At 44.5% G+C, this 17,215-nt stretch overlaps 1 protein-coding gene across 41 annotated transcripts in view; it reads left to right on the plus strand.

Moving 5' to 3' along the window:
• The window catches only part of HMBOX1 (homeobox containing 1), a 117,228-nt gene that overhangs the window by 34,082 nt on the left and 65,931 nt on the right, over positions 1-17,215 (plus strand). For 19 of the 41 annotated variants that reach the window (XR_015282652.1, XR_015282651.1, XR_015282653.1 and 16 more), the window contains exon 2: positions 11,924-12,007. Coding sequence is in view for 16 of the 41 variants with exons in the window: in XM_086875538.1 (XP_086731664.1) it covers positions 11,985-12,007 (23 nt within the window). In the remaining 25 variants the exon portion in view is untranslated. Of the gene's footprint in view, positions 1-11,923; positions 12,008-13,148; positions 13,540-16,420; positions 16,661-17,215 lie in introns of those variants that run through there. The other 22 variants (XR_015282654.1, XM_086875546.1, XM_086875565.1 and 19 more) reach the window with 7 other exon arrangements.

The following is a 17,215-nucleotide window of genomic DNA, read 5'->3' on the forward strand; positions in this document are numbered from 1 at the left end:
AAACTCCTTGCATCATCATCAAGCGACAGAGCTCGTGTCCAGTCCACCAGCCACGAGAATAATTGACAGTTTTCAGGAGAAGATACTACCAGCAGCCCGTGGAAAACCTCGGGATGAGTGGGAGTTCTTTTTGTCTGTGCAAAATTGTCCCAGAGGGGCTGACAGAACCACACTGGTTTCTTTTGGTGTGTCCTACATGAATGAAATCGTGGTGATTCCTGTGGAGAGTTGAGCTGGATCTGCCCAGAGATCCATTGGATGTAGCTTTGTGTGTCACATCCTGGTCAGTATGGGACAATTAATGCACCCATCCAGCTTGCAAAGCTCATCCTCTGATTAAGCACCAGAGGAGTTTTCTTTTTGACCCTTTCAGGCCATCAGCTTAATTCCCAGAAGCTTCAGATTTAATTACCCAAATCATTACCACAGCATGCGTAGCTGTAGATTTTATTAATGACCATAAAATTACTGAATCCTCTTTAAAATGAGTGTGGATTCTCAGCCAGGCTCCCTTCACACCTCAGCTCTAGCGCAGGTGAATGCCACAGGTTGGTGCAGCACCTTTGCAAGTGCCACCTTTCTGCACCTGATTTCCTCCAAACTTACTCCCATTAGTAATAACCCTTCTGCATTTCTGCCACCAAATTCAGGTGTTCTTGCCTCTCAAATGGTAGCTGAGCTGAAGTTTTACATTTTTTACAGCCTGTTCTTATACCTTTAGCAGCAGCTTGACCTTTACACCTCTCTGTTTCAGATTCCTTCCACTCACTCTGTTGCCTTTGTGCCTATCCCTAAAATGTTCTTTAATCCATTTCAATTCCTTCTCCCTGCACAATACTTTATGACTTTGTAAATCAGCCTGAGTGGTACAAAATCAAATGCTTTCCTGAGATCCTGATAACTTATGTCCACTGTTTCACTCTTGTCTAACCTAACGATTTGGTCGTATAATAAAAAGGATTTCAGCAGATTTGTCAGGCATGACCTTCCTTTTATGAATCTGTACTGAATGTCCTCTACTAAATTATGCATTTCCAAATGTTCTGCAATTTTGGCTTTTATCAACACTTCCAATACATACCCACAGCTGAAGCTGGATTTCCTGTTCGAAGATTCAGCAGAACTGTGTAACAGCCCAAGGAAATTCATCAGTTTTTCAGAAGTCTCCATCATACAACTTCAGCTTCTTGTCCTCGCCTTACTGAATAGTTCTTTCTGAGAGAGAGAGGGTTTAGATTGGATATTATGGAGAAATTCTTGGCTGTTGGGGTGGGGAGGCCCTGGCACAGGGTGCCCAGAGAAGCTGTGGCTGCCCCTGGATCCCTGGAAGTGCCCAAGGCCAGGCTGGATGGGGCTTGGAGCAGCCTGGGATAGTGGAAGGTGTCAGGGTTGAAACGAGGTGAGCTTTGAACCACCTTTCTACCCCAAACTATTCTGTGATTCTATAATCCTTGACATTGCAGTCAGTATTTTGGTTTATAGAGCTCTTGACAGTCCTGTGTGCTCAGGAAATGCACAGGATTGGTGTCACACGTGGAATGAGTTGCTGAGTCTCAGCCCACTCACAGGTGAGGGGGATTAGCCTGATAGCTCAGTCTAAATTTGCTCCCAAGCTTCCTAAATAATTTCAGTTGAGACTGGAGGTCAGTTCACCTCTCTGTGCATCCATTTATTTTCCTTGACTGTTTCCTAAAGAGTATTTTCCATTGCAGACTTGTGTTGTGCTTTTGGCTGAATATATATGTGTGAAGGGGGAAGGGAAACTCCAAATCCTCTGAGTGTTCTCGCTTAAAGCCCTTATGTTTGTGCTTATACCTACTTTGAACGTATACCTTGTCACTTGGGCTATGCTTCCAAATCTGGATTTCTCTTGGAGGGATGTTCTGACCCACCTACTTTGCACTGCTGATATATTTAGCAAAGTTTTGCCGTAATAGTCCTCTGGTGCTGTCCCAAAGCTGTCACCTGTTCTGCTGCCTCCCTCCTTCCCAGGCCCCTGCCATGCGTCAAAAGCCACCTGCCAGAGTTGCTCACAGGACAGGGGGAATGGCTTCAAACTGGGGGTAAGTTTAGATTCTGTGCTGGGGAGAAATTCTTCCCTGTGAGGGTGGTGAGGCCCTGGCACAGGTTCCCAGAGAAGCTGTGGCTGCCCCTGGATCCCTGGAAGTGTCCAAGGCTGGGTTGGATGGGGCTTGGAGCAACCTGGCATAATGGAAAGTGTCCCTGCCCATGACAGGGGGATGGAATGGGACAAGCTTTAAGGTTCCCTCCCACCCCAAACCATCCTGGGAGTCCCTCATTCCTTGTCCCCAAGCCTGGCTCATTCAAAGCAGAGGTGCTGTTCAGCCTGGTTAGGTTGAGACCGGCACAGAGGGGTCCCAGCTGGATCTAAAACTCCCTGACAGGAGGTTGCAGCCAGGTGGGGATCGGCCTCTTCTCCCAGGTAAAAACAGACAGGACAAGAGGAAATTGCCTCAAGCTGTGCCAAGGGAGATTTAGATTGGATATTAGGAACAATTTCTTAATTGCTGCCAGGGAAGTTTGGAGTCTCCATCCCTGGAGGTGTCCAAGGAACATCTGGACGTGGCACTCAGTGCTCTGGGCTGGGTGACAAGGTAGGGATCAGTCACAGGTGGGACTTGATGATCTTGGAGGGCTTTTCTAACCTCAGTAATTCTGGGATTCTGGGATCTCAGTGCTGGAGCAGAACATCTGGGGATGGAGTATTTGTTAAGGCCATAGGGAATGGTCTATTCTTTAGCCTGAACCCAGCTTTTAGAGCACAGACATTACTAGAACCCTGCTTGGGTCTGTGCCTGCCCTGTATCTGCTTCTTATTGAAGGAGAAAACTGGAGTTATGGAGATACTTAACTCAAAATTACAGAAGATGCTCAGTGTAATATATTGGCTTTTCTTTAAAAAGCCAGGTTTTGCCTCCCTCCTCCAATCTTCCTGTTAGATGTCATCCAAGATGGATTCCAAGTGCAAAATATAAAAAAAAAGGAAAGGAAATAAAGCAAGTGAACCTGCAGCAAGTGAATCATTCCTACTAAATTTAAACCACTTATTATGGGGAGGGAAAAAAAAAAAAAAAGAGAACTCGGATTACAGGTTTAGCAAGCGTGAGCACATACTTCAGCTTGTATTGCTGGATTCACAATTGCCAAACTACTGATTTCTTGGAACTCTGCTATTAGCATTGTTAAGCAGTGTTCCAGACAGTCACTCCTATAAATCCTGTTAATATGTTAAGCAGGAGAAGGCCTTTGAAAGAATAATATTTAGCTGGCAAGTGATCTCCATTTGGGTGTGTGGTCTGGGCTAAGGTAGGGGAAATGACTGTGCTTGCTCTTGGAATGTTTTGCTGGAGCTTCCAGTTGATGTTTGATTGAATGTTGTTTCTAGTAGGCGCTTGGGAATATTTTATTTATTTTTTGGGAGAAAGGTGTTAAATGGGGCTATGAAGGGGCCAACAAGAAAACTGGAGAGGGACACAGGGAATGGCTTCCCACTGCCAGAGGGCAGGGCTGGATGGGATATTGAGAAGGAATTCTTGGCTGTGAGGATGGTGAGGTCTTGGGATGGAATTCCCTGAGAAGCTGTGGCTGCCCCTGGATCCCTGGAAGTGTCCAAGGCCAGGTTGGACAGGCCTTGGAGCAACCTGGGATAGTGGAAGGTGTCCCTGCCCATGACACAGGGTGACACTGGATGAGTTTTAAAGTCCCTTCCAGAACAAACCATCCTGTGATTCCACGATTGTCCAGCTCTTGATTTTGGAATTAGTATTTTGTTTCACCTAGCTTTGAGAGTACTCTGCGCTCAGATCAGGCTACCAGCAGCTCCCACCTGCATTTCAGCAGGGTGGGTGTCACACGTGGAAGGAGTGTCTGAGTCTCAGCCCAGTCACAGATCAGTGAGTTCCAACCCCCTGCCTTGGGCAGGGACGAGTAATCTCTGTTCTGCACAAGTCACTGGGGAGAAACAAGATGAATTCTCTGGTATAAAGTCACCAGAGTACAACTTTACCTTGGACTAAAAGCTCATCCTCTCCCTTTCGTCTGCTGCTCCGTGTTCCTCTGCAGGGGTGGGAGAGCCCCTCAGGCTTTCTGGCAAAGCTGTGAAAAAGGAAACTTTGATCGGCCTCTTTGCTTGCCATGGATAATTCCTTTAGAGGGGAAGCTGATCAAAGTCCAGGTCAGCCGGGAGGAAGAAGAGGGGAAGCAAAAAAAAGGACGGTAGAGCCACAAATCGATATTTTCAGCACAACAGGTTGACAAGGGCACGGGGTGGAGCGGGGCAAGGGGACGTGTTTGATCTGTGCTGCTGCAGTGGGGACACGTCTGCCACATCCCAGCCCTGTTCCAGCATCCCTGGCAGACTCAGGATTCTCAGATAACTCCTCTTGTTCTCAAGTGAACAACAGATGGGTGCCCTGCGTGCCCTGTGGCCTCCAGCAGTTGTGAGCAGAGGGCAGACCCAGCGACACTGCCCTGCTCTCAGCCTCCTTTTGTGGCACAGTTTTTGTGTAGACCTCTTTGGAGGTGAAAAAGAACTGCATTCTTATTTTATTACAAGTAACTGAAAGCTCACAGCATTTTTCAGAACGCCATTTTAAATTTTGTAAAGTTCCTACCAAGTTTATTGTTTGCACAGCATTTTATCATATTCCTTTTTGGGAAGAAGTAATGATGATCTTAAATCCAAAACCTGTTTTAAAACTGATAATACTTAAATTTTATGCAGTGACTTTGCTATTGTCAAATGATACCACTTTCCTCCTAATGCTTTTTCTTGTGCCATACAGCAGTGCAAAAATAAAGGATTGTGAGGCATGACTTGTTTCTCTTGCCTTGTTCCTGGTACAAGTGATGGCAGATACAATTCTGTTTTCTTTTTTTGGGTCAGCAGCTTAGGTGCAGGTTCTTGAACTCAGTTCACCTGAATGTGCTCCTCGTACTGGGCATCTTCATTGGATCGTGTAGTTCTCTGTGCCTGCTAAGGGTTTTACATCCGTGCAAATGCAAATTCCAAGCATGGTAGACCACTCTATGAAAAAAGGCAGCTTTTGGAAGTGTTCCCTGATTTGGCACATGAAAACTTAAAATCAAGTCAAATGAAAAGGAATTCAAGTTTGATTTAATCAACATATTTCAAAGCTCTTGTCTTGCAATTAATCTCCCTCTGTCAAGGACCCAATGCCAAGTGCAGTTTCTGGAATTCCACTAAAGAGGGTTTGGGGCATCTACTGAGGTGTTCCCTGGAGAGTCATGGATGAAGGAAGGTCCCTTCCTGTCCAGTTGGATAAACACTCTGATTTCTTGGAGCTGTTGTATCTTCTGCAGTGTCCCTTGTTGACCCTGCCCTTTCCCAACTACAACCTCTACACAATCTGTGAGTTCCTCTTCCTAGTGGACTCCTGAATCCCCTTTGGGACAAGCAGCCTGCAGTGGAGATGGATTCATGGCATGCAGATGTTGTGCTTGGCAATAGAGCACCTCATTTCACCAGGGCTCCTGTGTCCCTGTATCCCTCACAGAAAACTGTTAATTTGGATGGGTTTTAGAAAGAGCCTCTCATTTATTTTATGTTTGGCCTAGGCTTGGACTCAAGGACTTGGCAGTCTCCCATCCATCAGTTTTGTTGGGATGAAGGTGTGTTCCTTAGAGGTGCAAACCCTGCTGGTGTCATGTAGGGACTTTAAATCTCAGTTCCACTTCAGTGTCTGCCTTGCCTCTTGTAGCTCTGGAGGAGTCAGGTGGCTCTTAATTCACTCTTCCTCCCCCATTTCAGTGGTCAGACTGATCTGAGGTGACTCAGAACCTGTTTGATCCCTAAGGAAATTGAGCTGTAGCAGTCACTGGCTGTCCTTGCTAGTCAGGAGTTTGTGCCTTGCTGCCACTCTTCTGAGGGTGACGTTCACATGTAATTTCAGCTGGAAAAGACAACTCAAGCCTGGTCTTTGATTCCAGGCAAATTTTTAGCTGTAGATGGAGGGGTCAACATGCAGCAATCCAGGAGATACATGTGTAGGTGGTGGGGATGTTAAAGCTGGAAGCTCATTTGTAAGCAATAACCAAAGTGCAACCAAGGTGCTCTGCTCAAATGTGTCTGCAGAGGTGGCTTGGTGACAGCATTTCATTTCCAGCTGCCATTAAGGACAAAGCAACACTAAATTACATCCTTTTACTGGGATTGCATTGCCTTTGATGGATCTCTGGGAATTCTGGAGTAGCTCAGGGGTCCTTTCCAGTGAAATACTGATGGTCATTTCTGCCTTTCTGGAAGCCTTGGAGTTTGGGAAACTTCATGATCTTGTGACTTCAATTTTTCTATAGTGGGATCTGTTGCCAGTCTGCCTCAAAACAGAGCCTGGCCTCTGCCTCGTGCTCTAGGAAATTCCACTAAATCTGGGCAAGGAGGTTTCTTTTGTATGGGATTTGGGAGGGAGGATAAGGGAGAAACAGTTTTGTCTGTGATCCTTGGCTAATTGTCCTGTGCAGATGTGATGCAGGGCATAATGTACGAGAAATCATTTATTTGCTTTTTTTACATTTCCCTGTAATAAATGATAAGCTGTGGCTGTATCATAAGATTAAGGTGTTTGTTTTCTTCTGTCATTGTTTTCCCCGCAGAGTTCAGAGAAAAACCATGATCCCATAAAGAAATTGTAAACTTGTTAACTTGACAAGGAGCTGCTGCATTCCCTCACCATAATCCCAAAATATGGCCTGCTCCAGGGTTGCACTGTGAAAGGTTTGGTAAACAACACAGTCACAGTAGGAATGAAAACAGCAATGGCTGGAGGTGACTTCTGAACATTTTTTCCAAAGATTTTTGTGTTCATAAAAGGCCTGATCTTTTGCTGTTTTCCACTCACTGGTGCAGGTTGCTGAGAGAAAATGAAATCTTGAATTTTGAAGATACTCAGGACATGGTCCTGAACAACTGGCTTTGGTGGCCCTGCTCGAGCAGGGAGCTTGGATAAAAGGATTTCCACGTGGAACTGGATGCTGCACGTCACCGAGCCGTGGGGTGTGCTCAGGAGGTGGCAGTGCCTGGAGAAGGTTCCTAGCCTTGCTTCCCAGGGCACAAATAAAACACATCCTTGAGTCATATGGCAAAGCTTTTTTTAATTTTTTTTTTTTTTTTCCTAATATGCCTATTTTGGGAAAATGGGCTAGAGAGTCCTAGATTAGCTCCAGTATTTTGGACACTAGTCCTACTTTTGTGCGTGTACCCAGATGAATTTAAGTTTTGATACAAACGCGGTACCTGGACTTTTAAAAGCACTTGGTAAATAAAAGCCTGCCTGAACATCTCCCAGAAATAAAGGACTTGGGACTGACAAAGGAGGGTTGCTGTCTGGAATGTAAGGCCAGACACATTCAAAGTAGAAATCAAGCACAAATTTGTAGTGGAGAGGGTGATTAATCACCAGAATGAACTGGAGTGGATGGATCCTTGGTGTCTTGCTGGTTTTGAGGAGAGATGTCCTGGGAGGGAAGTTAACCTAGGTAACAGCTTTACTTCACACTGGCCTCAGTTAGAAAAGCCAATTGAAGCCCAAATCATTTAGGTTGGAAAAGACCTCCAGAACCATCCAACTGGATTGAGTCCCAGCTTTGGCAGATGCTTGTCACCCAGACCAGAACATCGAGTGACACACCCATTTGTGCCTTGGGCACCTCCAGGGATGGGAACTCCACCACCTCCCTGGGCCCATTCCAATGTTTAACAACCCTTTTCATGAAGAAATTCCTCCTGATGTCCTGAACCTCCCCAACACACATTCACGGACAGGTGAACACACATGCACAGGGTCCACCCAGAAAACCTGACAATTCCTACAGACCTCAAAATAAAAGAGCAGATCTTAACCCTTTACTGAAAAAAAAAAAAATAAAAAAAATATATATATATATATATATTTTTTTTTTAGTGAAGTACCTAATTTTTTAAATTTTTGGTGTTCTAGGAGAGTAATTGTTTGTAATTATGCATGGGGATCTGCCTTTACTGTGAGTTCAGTAGTGCTAGAACTTTGTTCTTAGGGCTGAATTTCTTCAGCAGCCTGGACCTTGGTGGTTTCAGGAGTGGTGTGACAATTGTAGTGCTGGGGCCTCTGCTGTGTTCAGCCACTGATATTGCCCTGGGTGGCTTTAAGCCAAGAATTCAGCCCCTCTGTTCATGTTTTACTTTTGTCAAAATGGTGATGTTTGTCTTCCCCAAGGACAAAAGCTTTTAGTTTGTTATTTGTAAAGCCCATTTTAAGAGCTCACCAAGGAAGGTATTAGTGAAATACAAAGTGGTGGCTTTGTTTAAAATATTTTTATATTGTGTGAGTCACTCAGAAATTAAAAGAGAAAATGAGTTTCTCTTCCAAATAAGTGATATCAGCCTCATCTTTACCAAGTAACTTTCTCCTTGCTTCTGCAGGGTGTTGTGGGGATCAGGGTGAACTCTACTTCAAAACATTTAATTGCACACAGTGAGAAATGAAGAAAACTGAAGGGGATCCCAAGAATGTATTAAAAATCAGAACTAAAATGAGAATGATTTCATGTCAAGTGAGACAAATGCAGAGTTGATACTCCAGTGCTTCACACTTCCACTTGTCCTTGGCACCGAGAAAATGAGATTTTTAATATCTGAAAAACAGATTGCCATGAAGACTCATCCATTGTAAATTTAAGCTGCCTTTATAGCAACTTAAGCTGGGGACAAGATTGTTCATTACATCCGATTCTACAACTGCAGCCATGATTTCCATATTAATGGTGACTTTTTTTTTTTTATTGTCTCTACCAGAAATAGGACGGGGAGCTGGTTGTGTTTTCCCTGGGTTAGCAGATAATTTATTTAATGAATAATGCGAAAAGGGCAAAGGTTTGTGAGTTCTTACTCCCGTATCACCACAAAGAGTGGTGACACCTGCCGTGGCTGCTGTGCTCAGACTGCTTTGGTTTGTGCTGAAAGGAGACTGAGGGAAAGGGATATTGAGTCATGATTCAGAATCAGGATTTGTTGCTGATGGAATTTATGTTGGTCAGGATTGAATTGTTTTGACTGAGATTTTAGGTGAAGGGTTTGCTTGTTCCTGATGTGCCCCTTAAGTGACAAAAGCATTGAAGCAGCTTCTCACATGTGTCTGGGGGTGGGGAAGGTATTTCTGTGCCACTGAACTTTAGACCAAAGTGGAGTCAAAGACTGTTTGTGCCCCTTTTCAATAGCGGCCGCTCGGGGCTGGCAGCGGCCGGAGGAAGCACCAGCTTCCTCTCCTTTCTCTGGAGCTGGGTTTCCTTTCACCAGTCCTGCTCCCAAGGCAGACCTGAGCATTCCCTGTCCTTCCTTCCTTAGTCTGGGATAATTTCTGGTTCTGAGTGTAATTCTGGTTCTGAGTGTAATTCTGGTTCTGAGTGTAATAAACCTGCCTGACACTTTAACACAGCAAAACCAGAATTATCCCTATTTTCTCATGGATTTACTGCTGCTTTTTTCTGCTGAAATCCCCTCGTCCTCTGTCTGCACTCACAGATCTGGAGTCTCTTGGAAAAGCTCATCTTCCTCCTCTAATCACGTCCCAAATTTGGTCTAGATCCTAATGGCTCTTCTCTTAAAACATCTGAGGTCCATACCAGTTTTTTCCTCTTTCATTGCTATCACTAATATCATCCTCCTGCCTTTGTCATCTCAAAACCTGAGTTACAGCAGCCTTTTCTTTGCTTCTCTTATCTCATCTCCTCGTGTTCTACTTTTAATCCTGCATTTCATGATGATGGAAGGTGATTTTTTTTCTTTCCTTTCTGGGTTTTCTTCTTCGCTACATCCACATTCTTCACCCTGGAAGCAGATCTTTCTCTGAGGAATCCAGTTCTTTATCATTAACCCCTGTGACCTTCAGAAAGTTTGTATATATTTAAGTCTAATTTGTTCCTCTTTGGAAAACAAAACAGCTCTCTGTATTAAAATTTGGCAAGAAGTCAGCAGCATGATCTCATATTTTTTGTGACTGCCTTGGGGAATATGTTTAAAATGCAGTTAGGAGATTTGTCAGAGGAGGGGTTTGATGGGGGAGTCTCTCTGAAAGGTTTGGGAGGGACCTGGGTGTTTGGCTCTTCCATCCATCAGTGGTTTGGTGTCACTGATTCTCTCCCAGCTCACAGAACGTGAGGCCTCTGAGGGTCTGCTGGGACCATTTGTCTTGGTGACCTCTTTTCCTGGGGAGAAAGAGGCAGCTCAGCACCTCAGTGTGGGCCAGATGAGTTGTTCTGGAAGAGCAGCAGCCAACTCTCAGCACCTCCCCTCCCTGGAAACGCCCAGAGCTTTCCATGGCCACAGCTGGGTGGGAGAAGGCTCTTGTGGACAGGCTTAAGCCTTCCAGGAAAGCTGGTGGCCAAAAGCTGAGTGCTGCCACTTCTGGGAAAGTTCTTTCAGCCCAGCCTTTGGTCCTGAAAGTTCATGAGTTTTTTCATGGAGGAAAAAAGGAAAAAAAGAACGATGTAGAGACAATATTACCATCCCTGGAGGAATTTAAGAGCTGTGTGGATGTAGCACCTGGGGACATGGGCCAGTGGTGGCCTTGGCAGTGCTGGGGTAACAATGTGACCCAATGGTCTTGATGGAGGTGATTTTCCTCCTGTACTCTGTTTTGTGAGACCTCACATGGAATTCTGTGTCCAGCTCTGGGGTCCTCAGCACAGGGAGGATGTGGAGGTGTTGGAGTGAAACCAGAGGAGGCCACAGAGCTGCTCTGAGGGCTGGAGCCCCTCTGCTCTGGAGCCAGACTGAGAGAGCTGGGAATATTCAGCCTGGAAAAGGCTCCAGGGAGACCTCAGAGCCTAAAGAGGTTCCAGGAGAGCTGGAGAGGGACTGGGGACAAGGGCTGGAGGGAAAGGAGGAATAACTTCCCACTGCCAGAGGGCAAGGATGGATGGGATGTTGGGAAGGAATTCCTGGCTGTGAGGGTGGGAAGGCCCTGACAGAGGTTTCCCAGAGAAGCTGTGGCTGCCCCTGGATCTCTGGAAGTGTCCAAGGCCGGGCTGGATGGGATTTGGAGCAGCCTGGGATAGTGGAATGGGTCATGGCACAGGGTGGGACAGCACAAGCTTTAAGGTCCCTTTCAACCCAGACCATTCTGGGGTTCTGTGACCTTAGAGGGCTTTTCCAGCCTAACCAGCTCTGTGCCTCTGCATCCCAGCGTGCCCAGTGGGCTCCGTCTGGGACAGGTACAGTTCTCCCCCAGCGTCTTCAGCAGGCCTCAAGGGAGTAAGACTCATTCTCTAATACCTGGACCACTTTAAACCACTGAGAAGAGCCAAGATGTGTCCATCCATGATTGCTCTCCATGGATTAGCAATCCACCATTGCTGATGTTACAGATGGAGCAGAGGAAATTATCCAGTTCAACTCCCTATGCTACTGTGTATCCACTCATTTTCTATCCCAGCTCTGCCTGGATATAACATCCTGCATTTCTCTTTCCTCTTGGTTAATAGTTTGACTTTTGGAGCACTTTCAGTCCATGTTAGTTTGTGGAAAAGACATCAGCAGTGATAGCTGAGGAAAATTCTATTAGGTCATTCCTCCTCAGAACACGGTACCTGTCTCCTGAGCTCTTTGCGGATGTTGGCCAAATAATCCTTTTAATAGCTTTTGTGAGTTAAAAGGGTAGGTAACTGTCATAAGGCTAAATGATTGCATAGATTAATTTACTTGTGGCCAAAAGAAATCAATTGTAATTTAAATTTTTGTCTCTGGACTGATTACAACACCAGACATAAACTTTCTCTGTAAGAATCTGCCGTGTGCCTTGAAGTCTGGGAGTCTGGATTAGTGACAGATTATCCAGAATGATGTGATTGGATCTCCTTGCCTCTCCCAGACATCTCTAATGTTCTTGGATCTTTTCCTTGTGTCTTACAGAATGGTGAATAACACTGAAGACCCTCAAGAGGCTTTGTAACGTCCCATCCTCATGTAAAGTATGCTCAGAACTTTTCCAGTAGTGTAAGTACAAACTGAAGAAAGTTGTAACAATGAAGAGTAATTTTGTGGTGTTCTGTTAAACTGTCTAAAAATAGCAGAGAAATGGTTGCAATGATTATGAGCAGTTGGTTGAGTTGGAGAGTTTCACTGGTTTAGTGGAACATTTAAACCAGGGATAGTGAAATAACTGGACATTTAAATCAAGGAGTAGTAACGTTGAATTCCTCACTTGTTCTGCCTCATGTATTGTTTGTGCTTCTACATTTCTGTCACTGAAACAGAGAAGGAAAATGATACAGTTCTTAGAAAATCATAGAAAAATCAGTGCTAAAGGGGAGATCTTCATACAGCAACTCAACAAATGAGAGGCATAAAGAGTTTAACACCATTCTAGATCTGCTGAAAGGGATAAGCCACCTTCAGTTTAGTGGCCTCTGGCAGATACAGAAAGTCTGGGGCATCTCACCTAACCCTGGTGCTGGATGTGTTGGTTCAAGCAACTCAAGTATCTTGAGCCCCAGTGCCAATCGAGGTTGTCCAAATCTCATTGTGGAATTTGAAATCAGTTTGTTCCTTTTAACTACTTCTGTCATATATCTTCAATTTAATTGGTTTCCATGCTGTTTCTTCAATAAATAAGCAAATAAATTCAAATTTTAAAGCTTGTCAGGCTGAAAGGAAGGGCTTGACCTGCACTGTGCTGTCACTCATCTCCCACTGGCCAGTTCTGTATTGCTGTTTGCAATATCCCTGTTGCAGGCACAACCAAATGCTTGTCCCCTGCAATCAGATTCCTCGTGACTTAAAATTATTCCTTCTGTCAGACTGAGCTGGAAAGAGAAACCTTTTCTGCAGGATAGGTAGCAAGGAGCTGGGCTGCTGTGAATGCATCACATTTTCCCAGATGGATTATTTCAAGGATGAAGATCTATCCCTGGACCGTGATAGTGCAAGTGGCAGTGCAGTCACAGCCTTCTGTAGAAGGAGTCACAGCAAAAAAATAATGAATGACAGGGATTTAGTGTTGGAAACCAAGCTCCAGTGGATTTCAAAACCATTAATTAGTCATTTTCTATTGCTGGTGGCTAAGTGTTCCGTTCAAAACTGGTGGTTTTCTACTTTGCTGCCAGTCCCTTGAGCCACCTCCTCTTCTTCCTTTTAGCTGGAAGCATGTTGGACTTCACTATTAAAATCACCACTTAAAATTGTAAAGATCTGGTTCACAGCAGGAGAGAAGTCTGGAGGTAAGGCCACATCACCCTGGGCATCTTTGTTATCCCGGTAATTTGAAATTTGCTGGGTGACCTTAGAGCTCCTCTGTGCTTTGAGTGAGCACAAGGACATGTCACAACTTTGTGTCGGGCTTTTGCCAGAAATTTCCAGACGTGGAATTGCATAGCTTAAATTTCCTGTGTTTCAGCTCCATTTCAGTCAGGTTCTGCCCCTGTGCAGTTTTCTGCTGCCTCCTCCCAGCAGAGCAGTAGCGGCTTCCTTGATTTTATTCCAGTGTATGTGCAGTTAACACGGCCATGGAAGATGCAATAGAAGTAGAGGTGAATAATTTTTGACGGAGGGAAAAGTGGGGGGAACCTATTTGGAGGGGATTAGAGAGTATTAAATGAGAGGAAATGGGCCAAGATGACCCATTTAGATAGAAAGTTTTCAGATTAAACCACAGATATCTTCTAAAATAGGTAAATGGGATTGTGAAGGGGAAAGAAGCAAATGGAGCCTTAAAAAAAATGTTTGGAAGTTTGAATTCAAAGTGATTAAGATTAAGATGGAAAAGTTGCAAAACTGCCACGGTAAGAGAGTAGTTGGGTTACTCCTAAGAGAAGGAGTCCCCTGGGTGCAGTTACCATTTCACTGCCTCATTTTTACCCTTAGTAGGATGAGAGCCAGTGTTGGAGAGGATTTTGAGCCATGGTGTGGACACAGAACTCTTGATCTTGGCCTCACAGGAATTAAGAATTTATCTAAAGTCCTGTAGCCAACACAGCTTTATCTCTATCCCCATAAATATGGGAGTAATTACTTGAGCTTTGTAGTCTATATTGATTAATTAATACGTGTTAATAGTGAGCTATGACCATCAGTATGTTTTACATCCCTCAAAGTATGATTTCTGATAGAACCAGACAGTTTCACTGTCGTCACTTCAAATTTACCTGAGTTATCAAGCCAGTGCTTATGAATTTAACTGCCAGCAATGGCAGGGGTGTCTGGGGAGTGAGTAAAAGAAAATCAGGGTGAATAATGCAGGTGGAGAAGGACTGGATTGAAGCCTTGTCACAACTGGAAGGAAAGAACAAGAGTGTGAACCCTACCAAGTCAGCACAGATTGAAGAGCAGGTACTGGACTTAGAGTGGCTTAGAAAATCACCACAGGCTGAGCTGTACCTGTCCAGTGTCCTTGAAATGTGACACAAATCAGGTTAATTAAACTCAAGTAACAGAAAACTGAGCTGATTTTCATCTTCTGTCTTTGGTGACAAAGTATTGTGTAAATAGTGGGTGATTCTGGGAGCATTCATTTGGATTTTTTAACTTCTTTAACTGAAACAATGTCCTGCCTGAGCCTGTGGTTTTGCTTTAGGATAAACCAGATGAGTTAATTCATGATTTCACAGCAAAAGGGACCTAAAGAAGAATCTTGTTGAATGGTAAACTTTTTTCCCTCAAAGAGGTTTGGCACAGCTGTCCAGGGAAGTGGTGGATTCCCATCCCTGGAGGGTTTAAAAGCTGTGTGGATGTGACACTTGGGGACATGGGGGAGTGGTGGCCTTGGCACTGTGGAATTTAGACTGGGTCTTGTCTGTCATGCAGGAAATTTCCCTGGTTCGGGTCTGGGTTACACAAAGAAGTGTTTGTTGCTTTAGAAGCATTAATTAGGACATTAATTTCTTTCTGAAATACTTTTAACTAAAATAAAACTTCAGTATGGAAGCAGCAGTGGCCAGAAGCCCATAGTTTTTGCTATTACGATTTATTTTCTTCAAGGAGACTCTGTTACCTATTCCTGAGTTCTCCAAGTGTAATCTCTGTCTTCACTAAGGCTGTGCCAGCAATGCTGCACTTGCAACCTGTTTTTCCAGTGGAAAATAATTTGCTTTGTAGTTAAGCACAAAAACAGGAGTAGGTGAGGTTCAACTGTTTGCTAGGTTTGGATTTTAGTTTCCTGAAGTAATTAATTTCTCTTGAAAGGAAGTGTTTTAGTTGTGAGTGCTGATGATAGATCCTGGAGAATGAAGGTGCCTGAAACACTTCAGAATGTTTCTTTTTCTTCATGTGTGGAAGAGGTGGTGGAAATCCTGGCAATGGCTTTGCTTGAAACTTGTCCTACACCTTGTCATGTGTGATGCTCTGGATGGACCCTGTGTGTGTGGTGAGAAAATGCTCAGTTTGGCCAGGCTCTTGGTCTGCCTTCTTGCAAAATTCCTGTGTGACTTCAAACAAGTCATTTGGACTTGTCCAAAGTCCAGCCCCTCTCCGGGAGCTCTTGGTCACAAAAATTAGTGTAGTGTTATTTCCCTGCCTCACAGAGATCTTGTGATTGGAGTATTTAGATACCTCAAGTGGCAGAATTAATGGAGAAGAATTCTGAGATTCTTCCTGGATTTTAATAAAGGATTGATAAATTTTCGAGATTAAATGGAGAAGGCAGAAGACAGCACTGTACGCTGTAATCTTGATGACTACAAATTACGAATTTTCATAGAATCCTATAGTGGTTTGGGTTGGAAGGGACACCAAAGATCATCCAGTCCCATCCCCAGCCATGGGCAGGGACACCTTCCACTATCCCAGGTTGCTCCAAGCCCCATCCAACCTGGCCTTGGACACTTCCAGGGATGGGTCAGTCTGGTGTCCTGGGCAGACCTGTCTCTCAGTTTTATGGATGACTTTTTTAATGACTGTTTCTTCACATGGATTACACTATTTCAGTGTGTTCATGAGATTTACTATAACTAAAACACACAACTCCTGCTTTTACAGAGCTTATATATCCAAAGTTTAGTCTTCGGCTCCCGAATCCAAGAGCTCCTCCTTGCTCTTGGCACAGGTTTGGGCTTTGGGCCCTGGTTCAGCACTCAGCTGCCACTACAGTTTTTCTCTCTGTTTGTTAGTCCTGCTGATCCCTCATTCTGCCCTTGAATCCAGGCTCAGAGTTTGAATTCCTGCCTTGTTGCTGTAGAATTGCAACAATAGCAGGAAACCCAGATTTTGGAAGTAGGGAAGGTTAGGGTTAGACAGATAAGGTGTCAGTGTGAATCAGTGTGTGCCTTGAGTAGAATTCAGAAGTATCTGGCTGCCAGCCCTGTGCTTAGTCAGAGGTCAGTCCCTTTTGTAAGACTTGGATTATGACAATAATTGCCATTTATATTATATTTTTGCCTTGTAAGATCAATCTCAAGTTCTCTCTCTCTTTCCCAGAGATGTAAAGCAGAGTAAGTTACTCACCCAAGTGGCAAAACGACTGGGTTTGCTCACTGCCAGCATCCATTAAAATGATTTTATCAGCAGAGAATTTCAGAGAATAAGTGGAAGAGCAGCTTGTGTAGAGCAGTGAGTCGGGGTTTGGGGCTCTTTAACCAGCTGAGAAACTTGAAGCCTCCTGAAGAAACGATGTGTTGATATTCTGCTCTCAGCTTGCCTCCTCTAATTTGTGTAGCGGTGAGTATTTGATTACGCCGGATTTATTTTCAGAAGTTTCAGGCTGCTCTTATTAATTGTCCCCATTTTGATCGAAGGCGTGTGGCAGAGCTCTGCATTCCGGAGCCGCTGTTTTGCATTCCTAAACAGAGCTGGTGATGCTGAGGCTCCGCGGCTCAGCTCGGAGCCTGATTTCCCTCCTCGCTGCAGCGCGAGGCTCTCGTTTCCCCGGGATGAGAGCAGTCATTACAAGAATTACATTTTGTTTGTGAATCAGGGTGAATGGGAGTAAGAGGCCTTTTTTTGAAAATCAGAACCCAGAGATGCAACTGCAGGAGATAATTATGCAAACGTATGGATGAGGATGGCTCTGTGTTCGTTGACATGATGAGCACTTCAGGCCTGAGGTTTTTTTCTCTCTCTCTCTCTTGAAAACCGGTACAACTCCTCTGAAAATACTGGAGTTGCAACTGATGAGCATAAGTGATGAGTCAGATCCTTAATCCTCTGTTACGCCCCAGAATTCACAGCATCAGCTCCTGGTTTTGAAGGCAGCTTTGCTTAATATGGTGCAAA

This window comes from Cyanistes caeruleus, chromosome 2, assembly GCF_971803275.1.
Source record: "Cyanistes caeruleus chromosome 2, bCyaCae1.hap1.1, whole genome shotgun sequence".
NCBI classification, from domain to species: Eukaryota; Metazoa; Chordata; class Aves; order Passeriformes; family Paridae; genus Cyanistes; species Cyanistes caeruleus.